The sequence below is a fragment of the Amblyraja radiata genome, chromosome 17 (genome assembly GCF_010909765.2).
Source record: "Amblyraja radiata isolate CabotCenter1 chromosome 17, sAmbRad1.1.pri, whole genome shotgun sequence".
Lineage (NCBI taxonomy): Eukaryota > Metazoa > Chordata > Chondrichthyes > Rajiformes > Rajidae > Amblyraja > Amblyraja radiata.
Genome location: NC_045972.1, coordinates 31,484,732 through 31,499,706, shown reverse-complemented (window position 1 = coordinate 31,499,706; position 14,975 = coordinate 31,484,732). Strand labels below are relative to the sequence as shown.

General features: G+C 44.2%; 1 protein-coding gene across 5 annotated transcripts in view; it reads left to right on the top strand.

Moving 5' to 3' along the window:
• The window catches only part of LOC116982681 (RNA-binding Raly-like protein), a 730,325-nt gene that overhangs the window by 677,358 nt on the left and 37,992 nt on the right, over positions 1 to 14,975 (top strand). For all 5 annotated transcript variants that reach the window (XM_033036033.1, XM_033036031.1, XM_033036034.1 and 2 more), the window contains one exon: positions 7,431 to 7,591. In XM_033036033.1, coding sequence (XP_032891924.1) covers positions 7,431 to 7,591 — 161 coding nt within the window. The remainder of the gene's footprint in view (positions 1 to 7,430; positions 7,592 to 14,975) is intronic.

Here is a 14,975-nt window from a genome sequence, read left to right as displayed (position 1 = left end):
CCGACCATCAAGCACCCACTCACACATCTCCCACTTTATTGTCCCCACGTTCCCATCAACTCCGCAGAGATTCTATCCCTCACCTCCTCACGAGGGGGAATTTACAATCGCCTTATTAACCTGGCCCTCTTAGGGGGGAAAAAAAATCAGGAGCACTCAGAGGGAACTGCACAGTCACAGGGAAAATGTACAGATTCCGCAGTGATAGCGCAGGAGGTTTGGATTGTGAGCCACGAGGAAGCTGCTCTACCAGCTATGCCACTGCACCATACTGGCAGGTACCCTGGCCGTTGTACTAACACAACCGCACAAAATTTAGATTTAGAACATTAGTAAATGGTGAAATATTTAACAACTGTAATAGTTGTCTTGGCCTTTGGTCATAAATCCATTCAGTTCAATTCCAAAAGACTGCCCAAATAAGTGCCGTGCATTTACATTGACTGCCTGGTAAGTTAGTCATTGGGAACGTTGGAACAATGAATAAAGTATGAGCTACCTGGATGGATTGCAGTTGATGTCTCTTTGTATTTACAGAGTGGTGTATTGATATCAATCCCAGTTTTTCCAATATCAACATATTTGTCTTTGTACTGGGCAGCTAATCAATACAACTCACATTAAACTCACTTAATCCATCTTCACACTGCATCCAGAGCAATTGAATTCTCATCACAGCTGTCTGAGTAGCTTGTCAGCCTGGAGTTGGTGCTATTTGCTATTTCCATTTTATCTGGCACACAATTCCATTAGCTCTTTTCATTACGAAAGAGGCTTGGCATTTAATCTAACTTATTTCCTCTGTGTGCTGAGACAGCAGTCAGATAGTTTAGAGGTGGGAACTGGAAATGGGATGGTGCCACAGGTGTTTGGGGATTTTAAATGCACCCAGTTTTGGTAGCTGGGTGCAGGAGGCACCATTGTAGTGGTCAGGTCAGATGGCCTTGTTAGATCAGTTACCTTGTAGATCAAGGTTAACTACACTCTTATGGGTACTGAGCTGCCTGATGAGGCTTTTGTTGGAACCAAGAGGCAGAAGGTAGTGAGATGGTGTGGGTGCAAGGATATTTTGCAGGTTACATAGAAACATAGAAAATAGGTGCAGGAGGAGACCATTCGGTCCTTCGAGTTAGTACAGCATGTTCAGCTATTGTTATATGTGGCCTTTGGGTGCTCGTGATGCACAGGCTCGAGATAGTCAATTCCATTCCAAATACTCCATCTCCACTCTTAGTGCTCCTAGGACAGAGATTGCCAATGTCAGTGGAGGTCTTGAGCACATCCGCAAATTGTTTCCTCTGTCCACCAACAATACAAACATCACCATGTGCATTTGAAGTGAGGAGAAGACTGGAGGGTACACGGCAGCAGCAGATCTCCTGGTCATGTTCCATCCTCTGAAGGTGCTTGCCCAGTTGACTCTGCGGCATTTCACATGCCCACATACATTTCCCTTTCTCTCGGAGGCTTGGTGTCTTTGGTACTCTTCTCCTCAAAGGGCAGCTGGAGCACAGTCTTCAACTCCGGTGGTAATGCAAAGCCGAGTTTATCAGAACAGCCAGGATCTTATTAAATGGCAGAACAGGTTCAATGGGCTGAGTGGCCTCTCCCTGCTCCTGATTCTTATGCAACACTTAACAGGCTGCTTTCCCATTCCTTATATTAACATTGCAATTACTTTACAATAATTAATGTATTTGAACTGGATTTTTTGTTCAATTATCCTTAAAGCCTACTGGAGGTTTATAGAATTATGAGAGGCATAGATGTGTCATAGTAACAGTTTTTCTTCCCCAGAATTGTGGGGGTCTAGAAATCGAGGGCATATGTTTGGAATGAGATTGGAAGGATTTGGAGGAGATGTGATGAAGCAAGTTTTTTCAAATAGATAGTGGAACAAACTGGCAGAAGAGGGGGTAGGACCAGGTACAATTACAACAATAAAAAGACATTTGGCAAGCACATCGAGAGGTGAGGTGTCGAGAGGTAAGTGCCAAATGTAGGCAACATGGATTGGCATGGTTGGGCATCTTAGTTGACTGGGTAAGTTGTGCATAAAGCCCAGTTACTGTGCGATAGAACTCTGTGAACCTCCATCAATCTCTCTAATATTTTTAAATTATTTAAATGTTAAGATGTCTCCAAATGGCAAAACCATGAAATGAATCTAAGACAATAGTAAGGCGGTAGCAGGGTGAGATCTTGCATTCCATCATCTGAGCCTTAAGGGCCTGTCCCAATTAGGTGATTTTTTTCGTTGACTGCCGGCGAATGTCATAGTCGAAAAAGCAGCGACTGGACCCCCCCTCTACGACAACCTACCACCTCGTCGACGTCAAGCTACCGACAACACCTACGACCACACAGGCGACAACTGAAGTCAACCTATGTCCACCCGTAACAAGCTACGACAAAAAACGACCCTGTCGGCGACATCTGAAGACAATTCAGTCGCCGGTTTACGTACGTTGACGTTGGTAGTCGCCAATGGAATTCACCGAAGTCAGCACCCGGCGACAACCAATGTCACCTGACGACAACACTACGACAGGAGAAGACAAGCTACGTTAAGCCCACAGTCACTGAAACGTTTTGAACATTTCTAAATCCAGCGGCGACCAGAAAAACGTTACAACTCTTTAGGCGACGAGGAGACTACTCGTGACCATACATGCGTCACCCTGCGACCATGTGGCGACAGCCTAGTCGCCTAAAAAATCGCCTAAGTGGGACAGGGGCTTTACTCTTTATCCATGGTTAGGTTTGCCTCATTGGCAATTCACCAATAGCATGTTTCCCCAATATCCCCAAAGGCAGATGATGCCAGCTCTACGAAGGAAATGTATATTATCAATAATGTCTTACTGCACTGCGTTCATCATGGTGACTGTCTGTGCTCTCACAACACCTTGATAGTTTGTAGCTCTTGGAGTGCTGGGAGCTTTATCGTGGACCTTTAAGGCCCTGTCCCACTGTACTAGGTAATTCACGAGTTCTCCCGAGTTTTCCCCTGATTCGAACTCGTAAAATGTCCGTAGGAGTTCGTGGAGGTCTTGCAGCGGCTCATAATGCTAACGGTAGGTACTCGAGAAATCCGGTAAACTCGTGACGCTTTTTTATCCCTGTAAAAAATGTCCACGAGTAAAGATATACTTGTGATGAAGAAAATTGTTACTTTTTACTCGTACGAGCCGCTACGAGACATCCAAGAACTCCTACGAGCATTCTCCGAGTTTGAATCAGGGGAAAACTCGGGAGAACTCGTGAATTACCTTGTACAGTGGGACAGGGCCTTTAGCTTGCTGGCCGCTCTTCTCACATGATCTTGCTGTGTAACCCATGGGGCAATGCCACAATACAGAGTTGCTGTGGAGAGAAAGAGCATGTCTAAGCCATTATGTTTAGGCCTCTGACCCTCTTTTCCATAGGGTTTTAATACAGGATCTTCACCAAAAATGTCAACTATACAGAAGTCAGACACAAAGTGCTGGAGTAATTCAGCGGGTCAGTATCTCTGGAGAAAAGGAATAGGTGATGTTTCAGATCGAGACCCTTCTACTGCCATCTGACCCACTTGTTCTTCCAGCAGTATTTTGCTCCAGAATCAACCATCTAATGCCTCTCTAAAGATGGTGTTTCTCCAATGACACCATCAGTACTAATCCCAGTTACCAGTAGTTGGTCCATATCCTTCTGTACCTTGCCAATTTGAGTCCTCCACCACCATCTCGGCAGTATGTTCCCGATTCCAAAAACCCTCAATCAACTACACTACTCTCCATGCTGCGAATCCCTTTGGCAATTTTGTGTGCAGAGTTTGGAATTGCCCTGGTACCTTCCCACTCCTGTAGGTCACCTGTGCTTACTCATACGACAAAGGATGGTCCTTGGGGTGTCTGGTGTACCAGAGGAATACGCCAGCAAATAGTGAATGTTGTCAGGAGCAAATAATTGGAGAAATAAAAATGTTCCGATTTAATCAGCGCACCATGGAGAGAAGTGATGTGTTGATTATCTGTATAATCCAGTCAAGACAGTTAATAGATCCCCCATGTACCATAACCTATTTTTCACCCAACTCTAAACTGCTATGCTGCTTCTTGATAAAGACTCATCTTTTAAAGCTATAATGTGCAATTTATGTTACAGCTTTTGCTCTCCATGCTTGAACATCATTAACCTGTCAGCTCAATATACTTAGATATGTTTTATTCGGTTTCAGATGAACAGCAGCAGATATTTCTTCTCCTCGGATACCATCTGTAAAGATTAATGTTCGTTAAGAAGTAAATACGTTTGGGCCTAGTCCAAGTTCCGAACTAGTCCCAACTGCACATGTTGAGACAGTTGACTAATGTTAGCCCACCAATAAACCCTATTATTATTATTATCATCATTATATTCTAAAGATGATGGTTAGGCAAGAAGGGGGGCTGAACTGGGCACCACTACTGGTGTTAGATTCACCCGTGACTGGTTCTGCTGGAAGGTTACGGTCAAAGACTGCAGATTGTGGAGAATGTCAAGTAGCTGTTTGTGCCTCCCACTCATGGCACCTTGGTTGGTCAGACTAGCATGGGGGTGGTTAATCTGCTGGGTCCAGGTATGGCTCAGTCTTGCTGTAACAATATCAAGTGATGAGTAGACCCAAGTGCAGAGAAGACACAGGAGCCAAGAGTACTAAAAGAAGTATTTTTACTAGAATCCTAATACACAAGAGTACGAGGCTCAACATGGGGGGGGGGGGGGGTCCAAGAATGAGCAAAGACAAACATCAGCAAACAATAGGGAACTCAATAGGTAATATTAATGATAATGACACACATGTGAAAATACTTAAATATAATTGAACACTATGCCACTCTGTGGTCAGCAGAGGGATCAGCGGGCAGCGGGACACTCAATCATGGTCTGATTTCACGCACATTTCAGAAAGAAACAAATGACGGCTTTGTTTCTCTGAAGGTTAAGAATGCCATGTAAGTTGAGAATATCCACATGAATATACAAATTAGGACCAGAAATAGAACATTAGACCTCTGGAAGGTAGACACAAAATGCCGGAGTAACTCAGCGGGACAGGCAGCATCTCTGGAGAGAAGAAGGGTCTCAGACTGAAGAAGGGTCTCGAACAGAAACGTCACCCATTCCTTCTCTCCAGAAATGCTGCCTGTCCCGCTGAGTTACTCCGGTATTTTGTGTCTATCTTTGATATAAGCCAGCATCTGCAGTTCTTTCTTACACATGGGACGTCTCGAACCTGTTCCACCATTTAATAAGATTGTGCCTGGTCAACTGCACAATCCCCTCTTGCTTATCAAGATGTCTTTTAAATCACTGAATCCCCTGTTATCAATAGCCTGATGGTTATCATTGGCCTTGAAAATGAGCTGCAGTAGCCTTGAAAGTGGCATCACAGGTAGTTCGGGGGAGTCAATAAGGCTTTTGGCACATTGGCCTTCATCTGCCGGAGTACTGAGTATAGAGGTATGGATGCTATGTTACAGTTATATAAGACATTGATGAGGCCACATTTAAAGTATTGTTTTCATTTTGGTCACCATATAGGAAAGATGTTGTCAAGCTGGAAAGGGTGCTGAGAAGGTTTACCAAGATGTTGCCAGGACTCAAGGCCCTGAACTAAAGAGAGAGGTTGAGCAGGCTAGGACTTTAGATAGATAGATAGATAGATAGATATGCCTTTATTGTCATTCAGACCGAAGTCTGAACGAAATTGCAGCAGTCATACATATAATACAATAAAAAAACAACAATAAACACATATTAACATCCACCACAGTGAGTCCACCCAGCATCTTCTCACTGTGATGGAGGCAAAAGTCTTAGGCCTGCAGTCTCTTCCCTCCTCTTCTCGCTCTGCGCTGAGGCGATTTGAGCGCAGGAGGATGAGGGGTGATTTTATAGAGGTGTACAAAGTCATGAGAGCCTTTTGCCCAGCATAGGGGAATTGAGAACCAAGAGGACATTGGTTTAAGGCGAGGGGGGGAATCATTAATAGGAACCTGAGGGGTGACTATTTTTACACAAAGGGTGGTGGAAGTTTCCCTCATCTGGGATGGATTTGAACCAGGTGTCAAATGAGCAGTGTCGGATTTAAGGCAGTCGGTGAAGTCTGAGTGTACTGGACATGCTCTTTCGGACAACTCGATTCTGTGTACAGGAGACACAAAAGACTACAGATGCTGGAATCAGAATCAAAAATAAACTGCTGGAGAAACACAACAGGTCACACATTTACGCTAATCCCACATTAATCCCATTTTTATTTCTTACCACATTCCCATTAATTTCCCCAGTTTCTACCATTCACCTACACACGAGGGAATAATTTACAGTGGACACTTAACCTATCAATCTGCACATCTTTGGGATGTGAAAGTAAACCAGGACACCTGAGGGAAAACCATGTGCCACAGGGAGAGAGTATAAACTTCACACAGACAGCACCCGGGGTCAGGATTGAACCCGGATCTCTGGTACTGTGAGGCAATGGCTGTTTTAGCTGCACCATCATGCCAGCCATTTTTCTTGTCAGACTCCGTGTGGAACATGAGGTGATCTGAAAGCATCCAAGCAGTTTAAATATTTTCCTTTGCATATGATTTTGGAAATTCAGACAAAAGGCGCTGGACATCTGAGTCACAGTAAAATTCCAATAATCCGGCATCGATCGTTCAGAAATCTCAACAGTGCCACATCTGGTTCACACATTAGTCTGCAGTGTGAGCCGGGTGTGTGGTCAGTGTGGCACCGGGATATGCAGACGAGGACAGGGCTGGGAAACACAGGGTTTGTGGCCAGTAGTGAGCTGAAATACACTGGGTTGTATTTCCTGCTCCCTTTAAACTCACCAAATTCACTGGTAAACTTATTTTGCTACTGTATAACCGGTTAAATAATTGTGAAATTAAAGTGTGCAGAAGTAATGTTCTATAGTCGAATGAAATCTGTCATCCAGCAGCACCAAAGTCTAAAGGGTGCCAGCTTATCCGAGTGTTACCGTGTCCAGAAGGGGTGATTCTTGCTTGGGTGACAAGGAATATTTTTACCTTTCATGATGAAAGCTTCAATTGCCTCAATTTATTAAGGTACATTCAGATACATATAAAATGGAGGTCGATAAATATTTGAAAGATTGAGGACAATGGGGAACTGGCACAGAGAATTGAATCTAGCATTTGAACATATTAAATGACAGGACAGGCATGAGGGGCCGAGTGGACTACCCTGCTCTTACCTTTTTGTGTTTTTGTATATCATGATCTGAGCTGTGACCAACTAATCTTTACAGGCCATATGGACTGACAACTAATGTTTTTGCTCTCTAGATCAGTGAGAGCCGAGCCTCTTGTTAGGAGGCTCCGCTCGCATTCTGGTGCCTTTGACTCAACTCTGCTTTCCTTTCACAGGATGTACGACTACCACAGAGTACCCCCACCAAGCCGGGCGGTGCCTGCTATCAAACGCCAACGCATCATGGTCCCCATCCCCCGCAGAAGCAAAAGTAGCTTTCCCGTCAAGAGTGGCCTAAGGACGACCGCGGCTCCAGCCCCAACATCTGGGACAAAATGTGAGAGAATCTGTTTGAACTCTTCCTGTGTAGACTCACTGGTTAGGTTGGCACGGTGCAAGGGATTGCTCAATACTCACAAATACAGCCAGTTGGACGGCACTGGGGAGACGGAGAGTATAGATCCTTCTCTCCCGCCCGAAGGAGAAAAGGAAAGAGAGAAGGTGAATGAAGTTGAGGTTGGTGAACCTGAACTGGTGAAAGGAAAAAACAGAATGTGGAGGTAGAATCAGAGTCATACACACTGAAACACACCTTTCGGCTCACTACATCTATGCCAGCCATTTGCCTGCAGTAGGACCATACCCTTCAGTGCCTTGCCTATTTAAATGTCAGGCTTAATGGCTCTTAAACGTATTCACTGTATTTAATTCCTCCACTTCCTCTGGTATCACACTCAAGATATCATCCGTTCTCTGTGTAATAAAGTCATCATAAAGTATTATCATCATCATAATAATAAAAACGTACACCTCAGGTCCCCTTTAAAACTCCTTCCGCTTATTAAACATATACCCTCTTCTTGCGTTTGACCATGCGCAAGATTTTGAATATCTACCCTACCTCTCATAATCTTATGTACATATCAGGTGGCCCCACGGCCTCTTTCACTCCAGAGTAAATAAGCCCAACCTATCCAAACTCTGTCTATAACGAAGAGTCCTCCATGGGACATCCTGCTACACCTCCCCTGCATTCCCCACAGTGTAGTTACAGAGTTGGTATTACTGAAGATCATGTTTCCAGTCGTCGGAGAGTCCAGTCTATGTAGGCCATAGTTCTTGGAGAACAGCTCTGGTCACTTTGTGCACTAGCGCTGTGGCAGGTTGAGCAACATTTTCAGATAGTTAGCTGGCTCTAGTTGGATGATTGATTAATTCTCATTATTTTGAGGATAAATTTAGTTTTATGTTAACCAGATCTGTTTGTTGGTTTGTCTAGATCATGTTGCTTGGTTGAGAAACTCAGTCATTTTGTTAGCTTAGTGAACAAACTTTGTTTGTTTATCTACTTTTCAAGAGATTTAGTTCTTAGGGCTAAGGGAATCAAGGGATATGGGGGAAAAGCCAGAACAGGGTACTGATTTTGGATGATCAGCCATGATCATATTGAATGGTGGTGCTGGATCGAGGGCTGAATGGTCTACTCCTGCACCTATTTTCTATGGTTCTATGTTTACTTCCTGTCAATTGGTTCATTAGATCTTGTCTTTGGTTGACTAGTGGCTGTCATTTGACTCACCCAAGCAGGTTTGTCGAGCTCCTGTCCATTGGTTAATGTAGCTCCATGAGGTTGATTTACCAGCTACTGCTGGATGGTTCCCTAGTTCTGTTGGTTAGTTTCTTTCATTCAAGTCAGCTGGTTTGCATGACTGTTTGCAGTTCATTGAATTAACCTGCCAGTTGGTTAATCTACCTCTTATTTGATTGGTTGGCTTAAAACGATCCCTGTTGGTTGATTGCCGAGCTCCTATTGGTTAGTTACTGAGCTCATGTCAGTTGGTTCGGCAAAGATAGACACAAAATGCTGGAGTAACTCAGTGAGACAGGCAGCATTTCTGGAGAGAAGGAATGGGTGACATTTTGGGTTGAGACCTTCTCGCCAAAGATGCTGCCTGTCATGCTGAGTTACTCCAGCATTTTGTGTCTATCTTCAGTGTAAACCAGCATCTGCAGTTCCTTCCTGCACAGTTGGTTCAGCAAGCTCCAATGAGTCAGTTGATGAGCTTGTGTTGGTTTGTGTGTTTCAGTTGGGTAGTTTATTGACTCCCCTCAGTTGTTAGGCAAGTTCCTGGTGGTCAGTTGCAGGAGCTCCTCTTATTTGTCAGTTGATGTGAGATATTTTTTTGGATGGTGGATTAGCTCTGGTCATTTGTTTGATTGGCCCTGGTAAGTAGGTTGGATCAGCTTCTGTTAACTGGTAAATGAGCTCCTATTCTAGTTCCTGGTGTAATCACTTCCGCCGGTTCATTGGTGACTATGGAGCAGCTGTGTGATTACCCGGCTTTGGGAACTGGCTGCTGCTCGATGGCCGTTCCTGGAGCAATCATTTAAATAAAACTGCAGATGCTAGAAATCTGAAATAAAAATAGTGTAAAGTGAGGTCCCCATACCATACTGGGGACTTTCAGCAAGCTGGGCAGCATCTGTTGAAAGAGAAAGAGAGTTAAACTATCAAGTCTGTGAACCTTCATCAGAACTGGGAAAGAGAGATGCTCATGTTAAAATATTTTCAAATGTTTTTACAACAAGATCTTTTCTCATATAAGACTATCTAAAACTGGGATCACTGTCTAACAAATAATAGGTCGCCTGTTTAAGTCGGAAACGAGGTGACTTTTTTCACTCGGATGATGACACGGTGGAAGCAGAGTCATTAAAAATGTTTTGGTCAATTATAGTGGGAGGGTTGGGTGATGTAAGGTTGGGTGTATCGTATAATCAATGATGGATTCTGATCAGCAGTGAGAGGTCATGTCAGCTGGCAACCCTGTGCTCTTCCCCCATTTATCAGAAGGTCTTCTCTTCCTGCTGTGGCTTTCCCTCACTGGGAGCAACGAGGTTTCTTTTCTCTACCAAATGGCGCCCACAAGGCATCAGATTGAGACTTAGTTTGTGAACAAACTCTTACATTAGCCAATGTGGTCGGTGTGATTTAATGTGGGAAGATACAAGAATGCAGGAAAATGGGTGCATGAGCAAGCCTGAGCCTGCCCCACTGTTCAATATGATCATGGCTGATCTAACTCATCCTCCCCACCGGTTCCCCATGGTCCTTAAACCCTAATCTTTTAAACTTTTATATCTTCCTCCACCTTAAATGGCTCAAATGATCCAGTCTCACAACTCACTGGGAAAATAATTCCACAGATTTGCCCCACTTGTAGCACAGACATTTTGACATGATTCCATTTGAAATGGCCAGTGCTCTTGTAACTACATCCCCTCATTCATGACTCTCTCACTGATGGAAATATATCAGCATCTATCCTGCCATCTTCCCTCAGGATCTTGTATGTTTCAGTAAAATCACCCCATTCTTTTCAACTCGTAAGTGTCCCAGACTACGAGAGTGAGCCACCCAGTCCCTGGGAGAGCAGTTAATTCAGAGCCCTTGTTCTTAAATTTAACATGTCATTTGATAATTCAATGCTAAAGTACCCAAAACCATTTACAAGAGTCAAGAATGTTTTATTGTCATATGTTCCGAAACGGAACAATGAAATTCTTACTTGCAGCAGCACAGCAAGATTGCAAACGATTGGCAGCCCCGCCAACAGCCTGTCTTTTTTTTGTGTTTTTTAAATTTTTTGTGTGTGTTAAAAGTTTGTGTAAATGTAATGTCCTCCGGTTTGTTTTATGTGGGGGAGGGGGTGGGTGGGGGAAACTTTTTTTCAGTTTCTTACCTTGCCAGAGATGCGATTACTTTCTGGATTGCATCTCCGGTCGCTCTGCGGCCTACCATTAATGGATCTTGAGGCCTCCTCGGACTGACCTTGAGCCCTACCGCGGGGCGCAGACTTAACATTGGAGCCGATCCCTTGCCTGGGATCCCTCCAACCGCGGCCTGCGGACTTTAGCACCGTGAGCTCGCAATCTCGGGAGCGACCGTGGATGGTGGGAGTTCCAGCAGCCCCGACCCAGGGTCCGATCGCCGGCGCGGGGGAGCTGACATCCCCCCCAATGCAAGAGCTGATCGCCCTAATGTGGAGGGCCCGACCACCGGCTACGGAGTCAAGATCGTCCCGTCAACGGAGGACGCGAGGCCCCGACCACAGGAGAACAATGAAGGGAAGAGATTTGAACATTTTTTCGCCTTCCATCACAGTGAGTAATGCGGAGGAGTTACTGTGGTGGATGTTTATGTCAAAATGTGTTTTGTGTGTTCCGTTGCTTTTTATTTATATGACTGACTTGGCAAATGAAATTCCTCGTATGTTGCAAAACATACTTGGCTAATAAAGTATTATTGTGATTGTAATATAATAAACAAGCAAAATAAATAAATAAGAACAATAGGTCAAAAACAGAACAAAGCCCAATGTCCCTAGTGCAACCAAGGCAGTTCATTGTTCGGAGTTTAATTGGAGTTCATAAGAGTTTAATAACCTGATGGTTGTTGGGAGTAAACTGTTCCTGAACCTGGCTGTTACAGTTTTCAGACTCTTATACCTTCTTCCTGGTGGCATGAGTGAAATAAGAGTGTGGTCAGGGCAGTGTGGGTCGTAGATGACATTGGCTGCATTTTTGAGACAGCGCCCCTGAAAGATCCATTCAATGGTGGGGAGGTCAGTACCTATGATGGACCAGGTAATCTCCTTCATTCCAGGGCAATCAAGTTGCTGAACCAGGCAGTGATGCAACATCATAACTGCCTTCTTCCTTCCCCGTTGAATCAGCAACACAATGCTGAAACTGTGGCACTTCAGATTTACTCAGGCTGCATAATTGAAATGGGAATTTAAGAGGCTTAATTAGAAGCTCCTGTGCACTTGCAGAGAAAGCAGATGGTGCGTTCATTAAATGTTCGCTTTCATGCATGTGTTTTTTTTTTGGAGAAATCTATTATGAAATGCAATTATACAAAATTAATAGCGCATCGCAAAATAAGGAAAAGTCAGCTATTTTTTATTTAGCTGCTTTAAAGTAAACTAATGTTTAACACTTTAAGCGCAGTGGTGTTTGAAGTAAAGGAGGGAATGAGTACTTAAACCAAGGTGAAGTCTACAGTCGGCAGTGGAAGTTGACAATATGTTGCCTGTGTTTGAATTGTAACGGTGAACCGAGCCATCGTCATAGAGCAAGTTACCAGGGCACCACTTACTTTTCCTAGTTGCTACAGAAGCTTTGCCTCAGCAAAACCCGAGAAGATCTGTAACTGGAGCGACCTTGAGAAAAGTTTTTATTTTCTCAAACGGCTGTTTTCACATCTCTTCTAATTATATACAGCCTAAAGGAAAATGTTTAAGACAAATGAAAAGAATGTATTGGTATAAAGCCTTCGATACATGTTCTTCCAGATGTGCCTGGAGAGTTGTCTTCATTCCTGGAGATTGGCATCTGCACAAGCTGGCTAGATGAGGGCCACACTGTGAGATTCCACAAACCTGGCCCTCTCTACCCCCGCCCCGATACATCCCAGTTGAGGAGAGGCTTCGATACCCTCTTGCCTGGACTTCCTGATCTAGGGAGAATCCGATGGGATTATCCCCTTCCAACTCAGCCCCTAACGATGCTCCAAGCCTGTTGGAAGCAAGTGGCTGGCGTACGCTTCTGACGACCCTGGGCAGCGGGCAGTAGGCATTGCTCCTGGGGCCGACCGGCAAGAGGTGGATGGTGATACCAGCTCTGAAGCAATAAGGATACATTTGTTTTGCTCCCTTTGCTGGGTTGAATCTGCCAGTTTTGCAGTGAAGTGTCTCACTTTGTTCTCATCGATCACTTTGCCCCAGGCAAAGCTCTGCTTTGAGTTTTATTTCTCATCCTTCAATGGCATTCCCAGTGCTGGGCATCACCAGCACACTATGATATTCTATGGGTAGAACTGCACTGGACGTTGATGGAATATAATGTGAGTAAATGCCTCTGTCACAACTCCACTGAACAACACAAGTTTCAGGCTTCTACATCTTCAATGTAGATAGAATATGGACCAACTCTGGCAGCATCTCATCATTTCTTGTGATCTTGAAGGTGGCTATTCGGCCCATTTAACCTATGTCTGCTCTCAGAGTGTTCCATCAATCCCATTCCCTCACATACTTCCTGTAACCTATTCACACCCATCTACATCAACAACCTGATTCCTCTGCCACTCATCTGCACGAGGGACCATCTACAGCAGCCAACTGCATGCATTCAGGATGTGGGGGGAAACCAGAGCACCAGGAGAAAATCCCCAAGGCCACAAGGGGTAGGGGCAGTTGGGGGTGAGTCATGCAAACTCCAAACCGGCAGCATCGTCGCTCAGGATTGAACCCATGAGGCAGCGGCACTCCCTGCTGCACCCACACTCTGCCCAACACTTGTTTTCAACAGAAGTGGACCATGTTAGAGACGTAACAGGTTTTAAACCAAACAGATTTTAATTGAAAATTTCAAGTGAACCTCTACTTCAAGCTGTTTTCTCATTTCCCTGAAAAGTGGAATGCAATTTATTTTAAGGGCCATTAATTTTATCACCTGGGTTGTGGCCCATTGAAAGCAAGGGAGGAAACAAACCCATCTGTTTAGCTTTAACCCGATATCTCAGAGTTGCAACAATTAGGTTGGACACCCAGTATCCTGCCAACATGAATTAAATCACTCTAGTGCATCTTTAATTGGAGTTGAAGGGAAGCTCCAGGCAACAGAAAATAGCCGGCCATTGTGAAGTACTGAACCGCATGCTCCTTTGAAAAATTATTGAGCTGTCAGTTGTTTCGTTGTCCATGAAACTGTGCCAATAGCTTCATTTTGACTAGGGAAACACGGGAGATACATAACAAATGTAATCCAACTCGTGGTTGCTAATAAAGAGTATACCATTTAACCAAGAAAGTTGGAGGTTTGAAATGCGTTCAGTCAATTTTAGGCCGTCACCCTGTTCAGAGAAGGAAAATTCCCCAATGGGACTCCATTCAGTGTCCTTTCTGGGGGCAGTGAGTGAGGGTGGTATTATGTAGAGTGTGCATGATGGCACCCATTCCCAGAAAGGTTGGAAAAACACATTCTCTGAACTGACATACAAAGAGTAGTCACTCTTTGAAAGTGTGCCTACAAAAGTTTGTCCTTTAAAGAGGACCATTTCCAGGTCACAGGCCTACCCCACTAAATCTCACAACCTTGAGGAGAAGGGTTGACAGATTGTATCCCTGTAAGTTTCAATGCTTTGAGTTGAGAAGTTCACAGACACTATCCCAGGAATTTTTGGTGCCATTTGTCGAAGGATTCACTGACTCTATCAAATTTATATGTCAGGGCCTTTCAGAAAAAGGTAACTTTCTAAAAAAAAAGTCTGTCCCTTTCCATAAGATGTTGCTTAACTAGGAGTGGTTCTGAGCTTAGACTAATAAAGGCATGTTCTTCCTTCAGATCAATCCTCAATTTGCAATGTTACATTTATTGTTTTTAAGACCTGTGTCGAATTCCCTTTATCCGCATGATTATTATTCAGATGTTAATACATAATGTTACCTTATAATGGTGTTTGCTGTATAGTTGAGGAAGACATTGTGGGGAGTTAGATAGAGCTCTAGGGGCTAGTGGAATCAAGGGATATGGAGAGAAGGCAGGCACGGATTATTGATTGGGGACGATCAGCCATGATCGCAATGAATGTGCTGGCTCGAAGGGCCGAATGGCTTCCTCCTGCACCTATTTTCTATGTTTCTATGAGACAAACT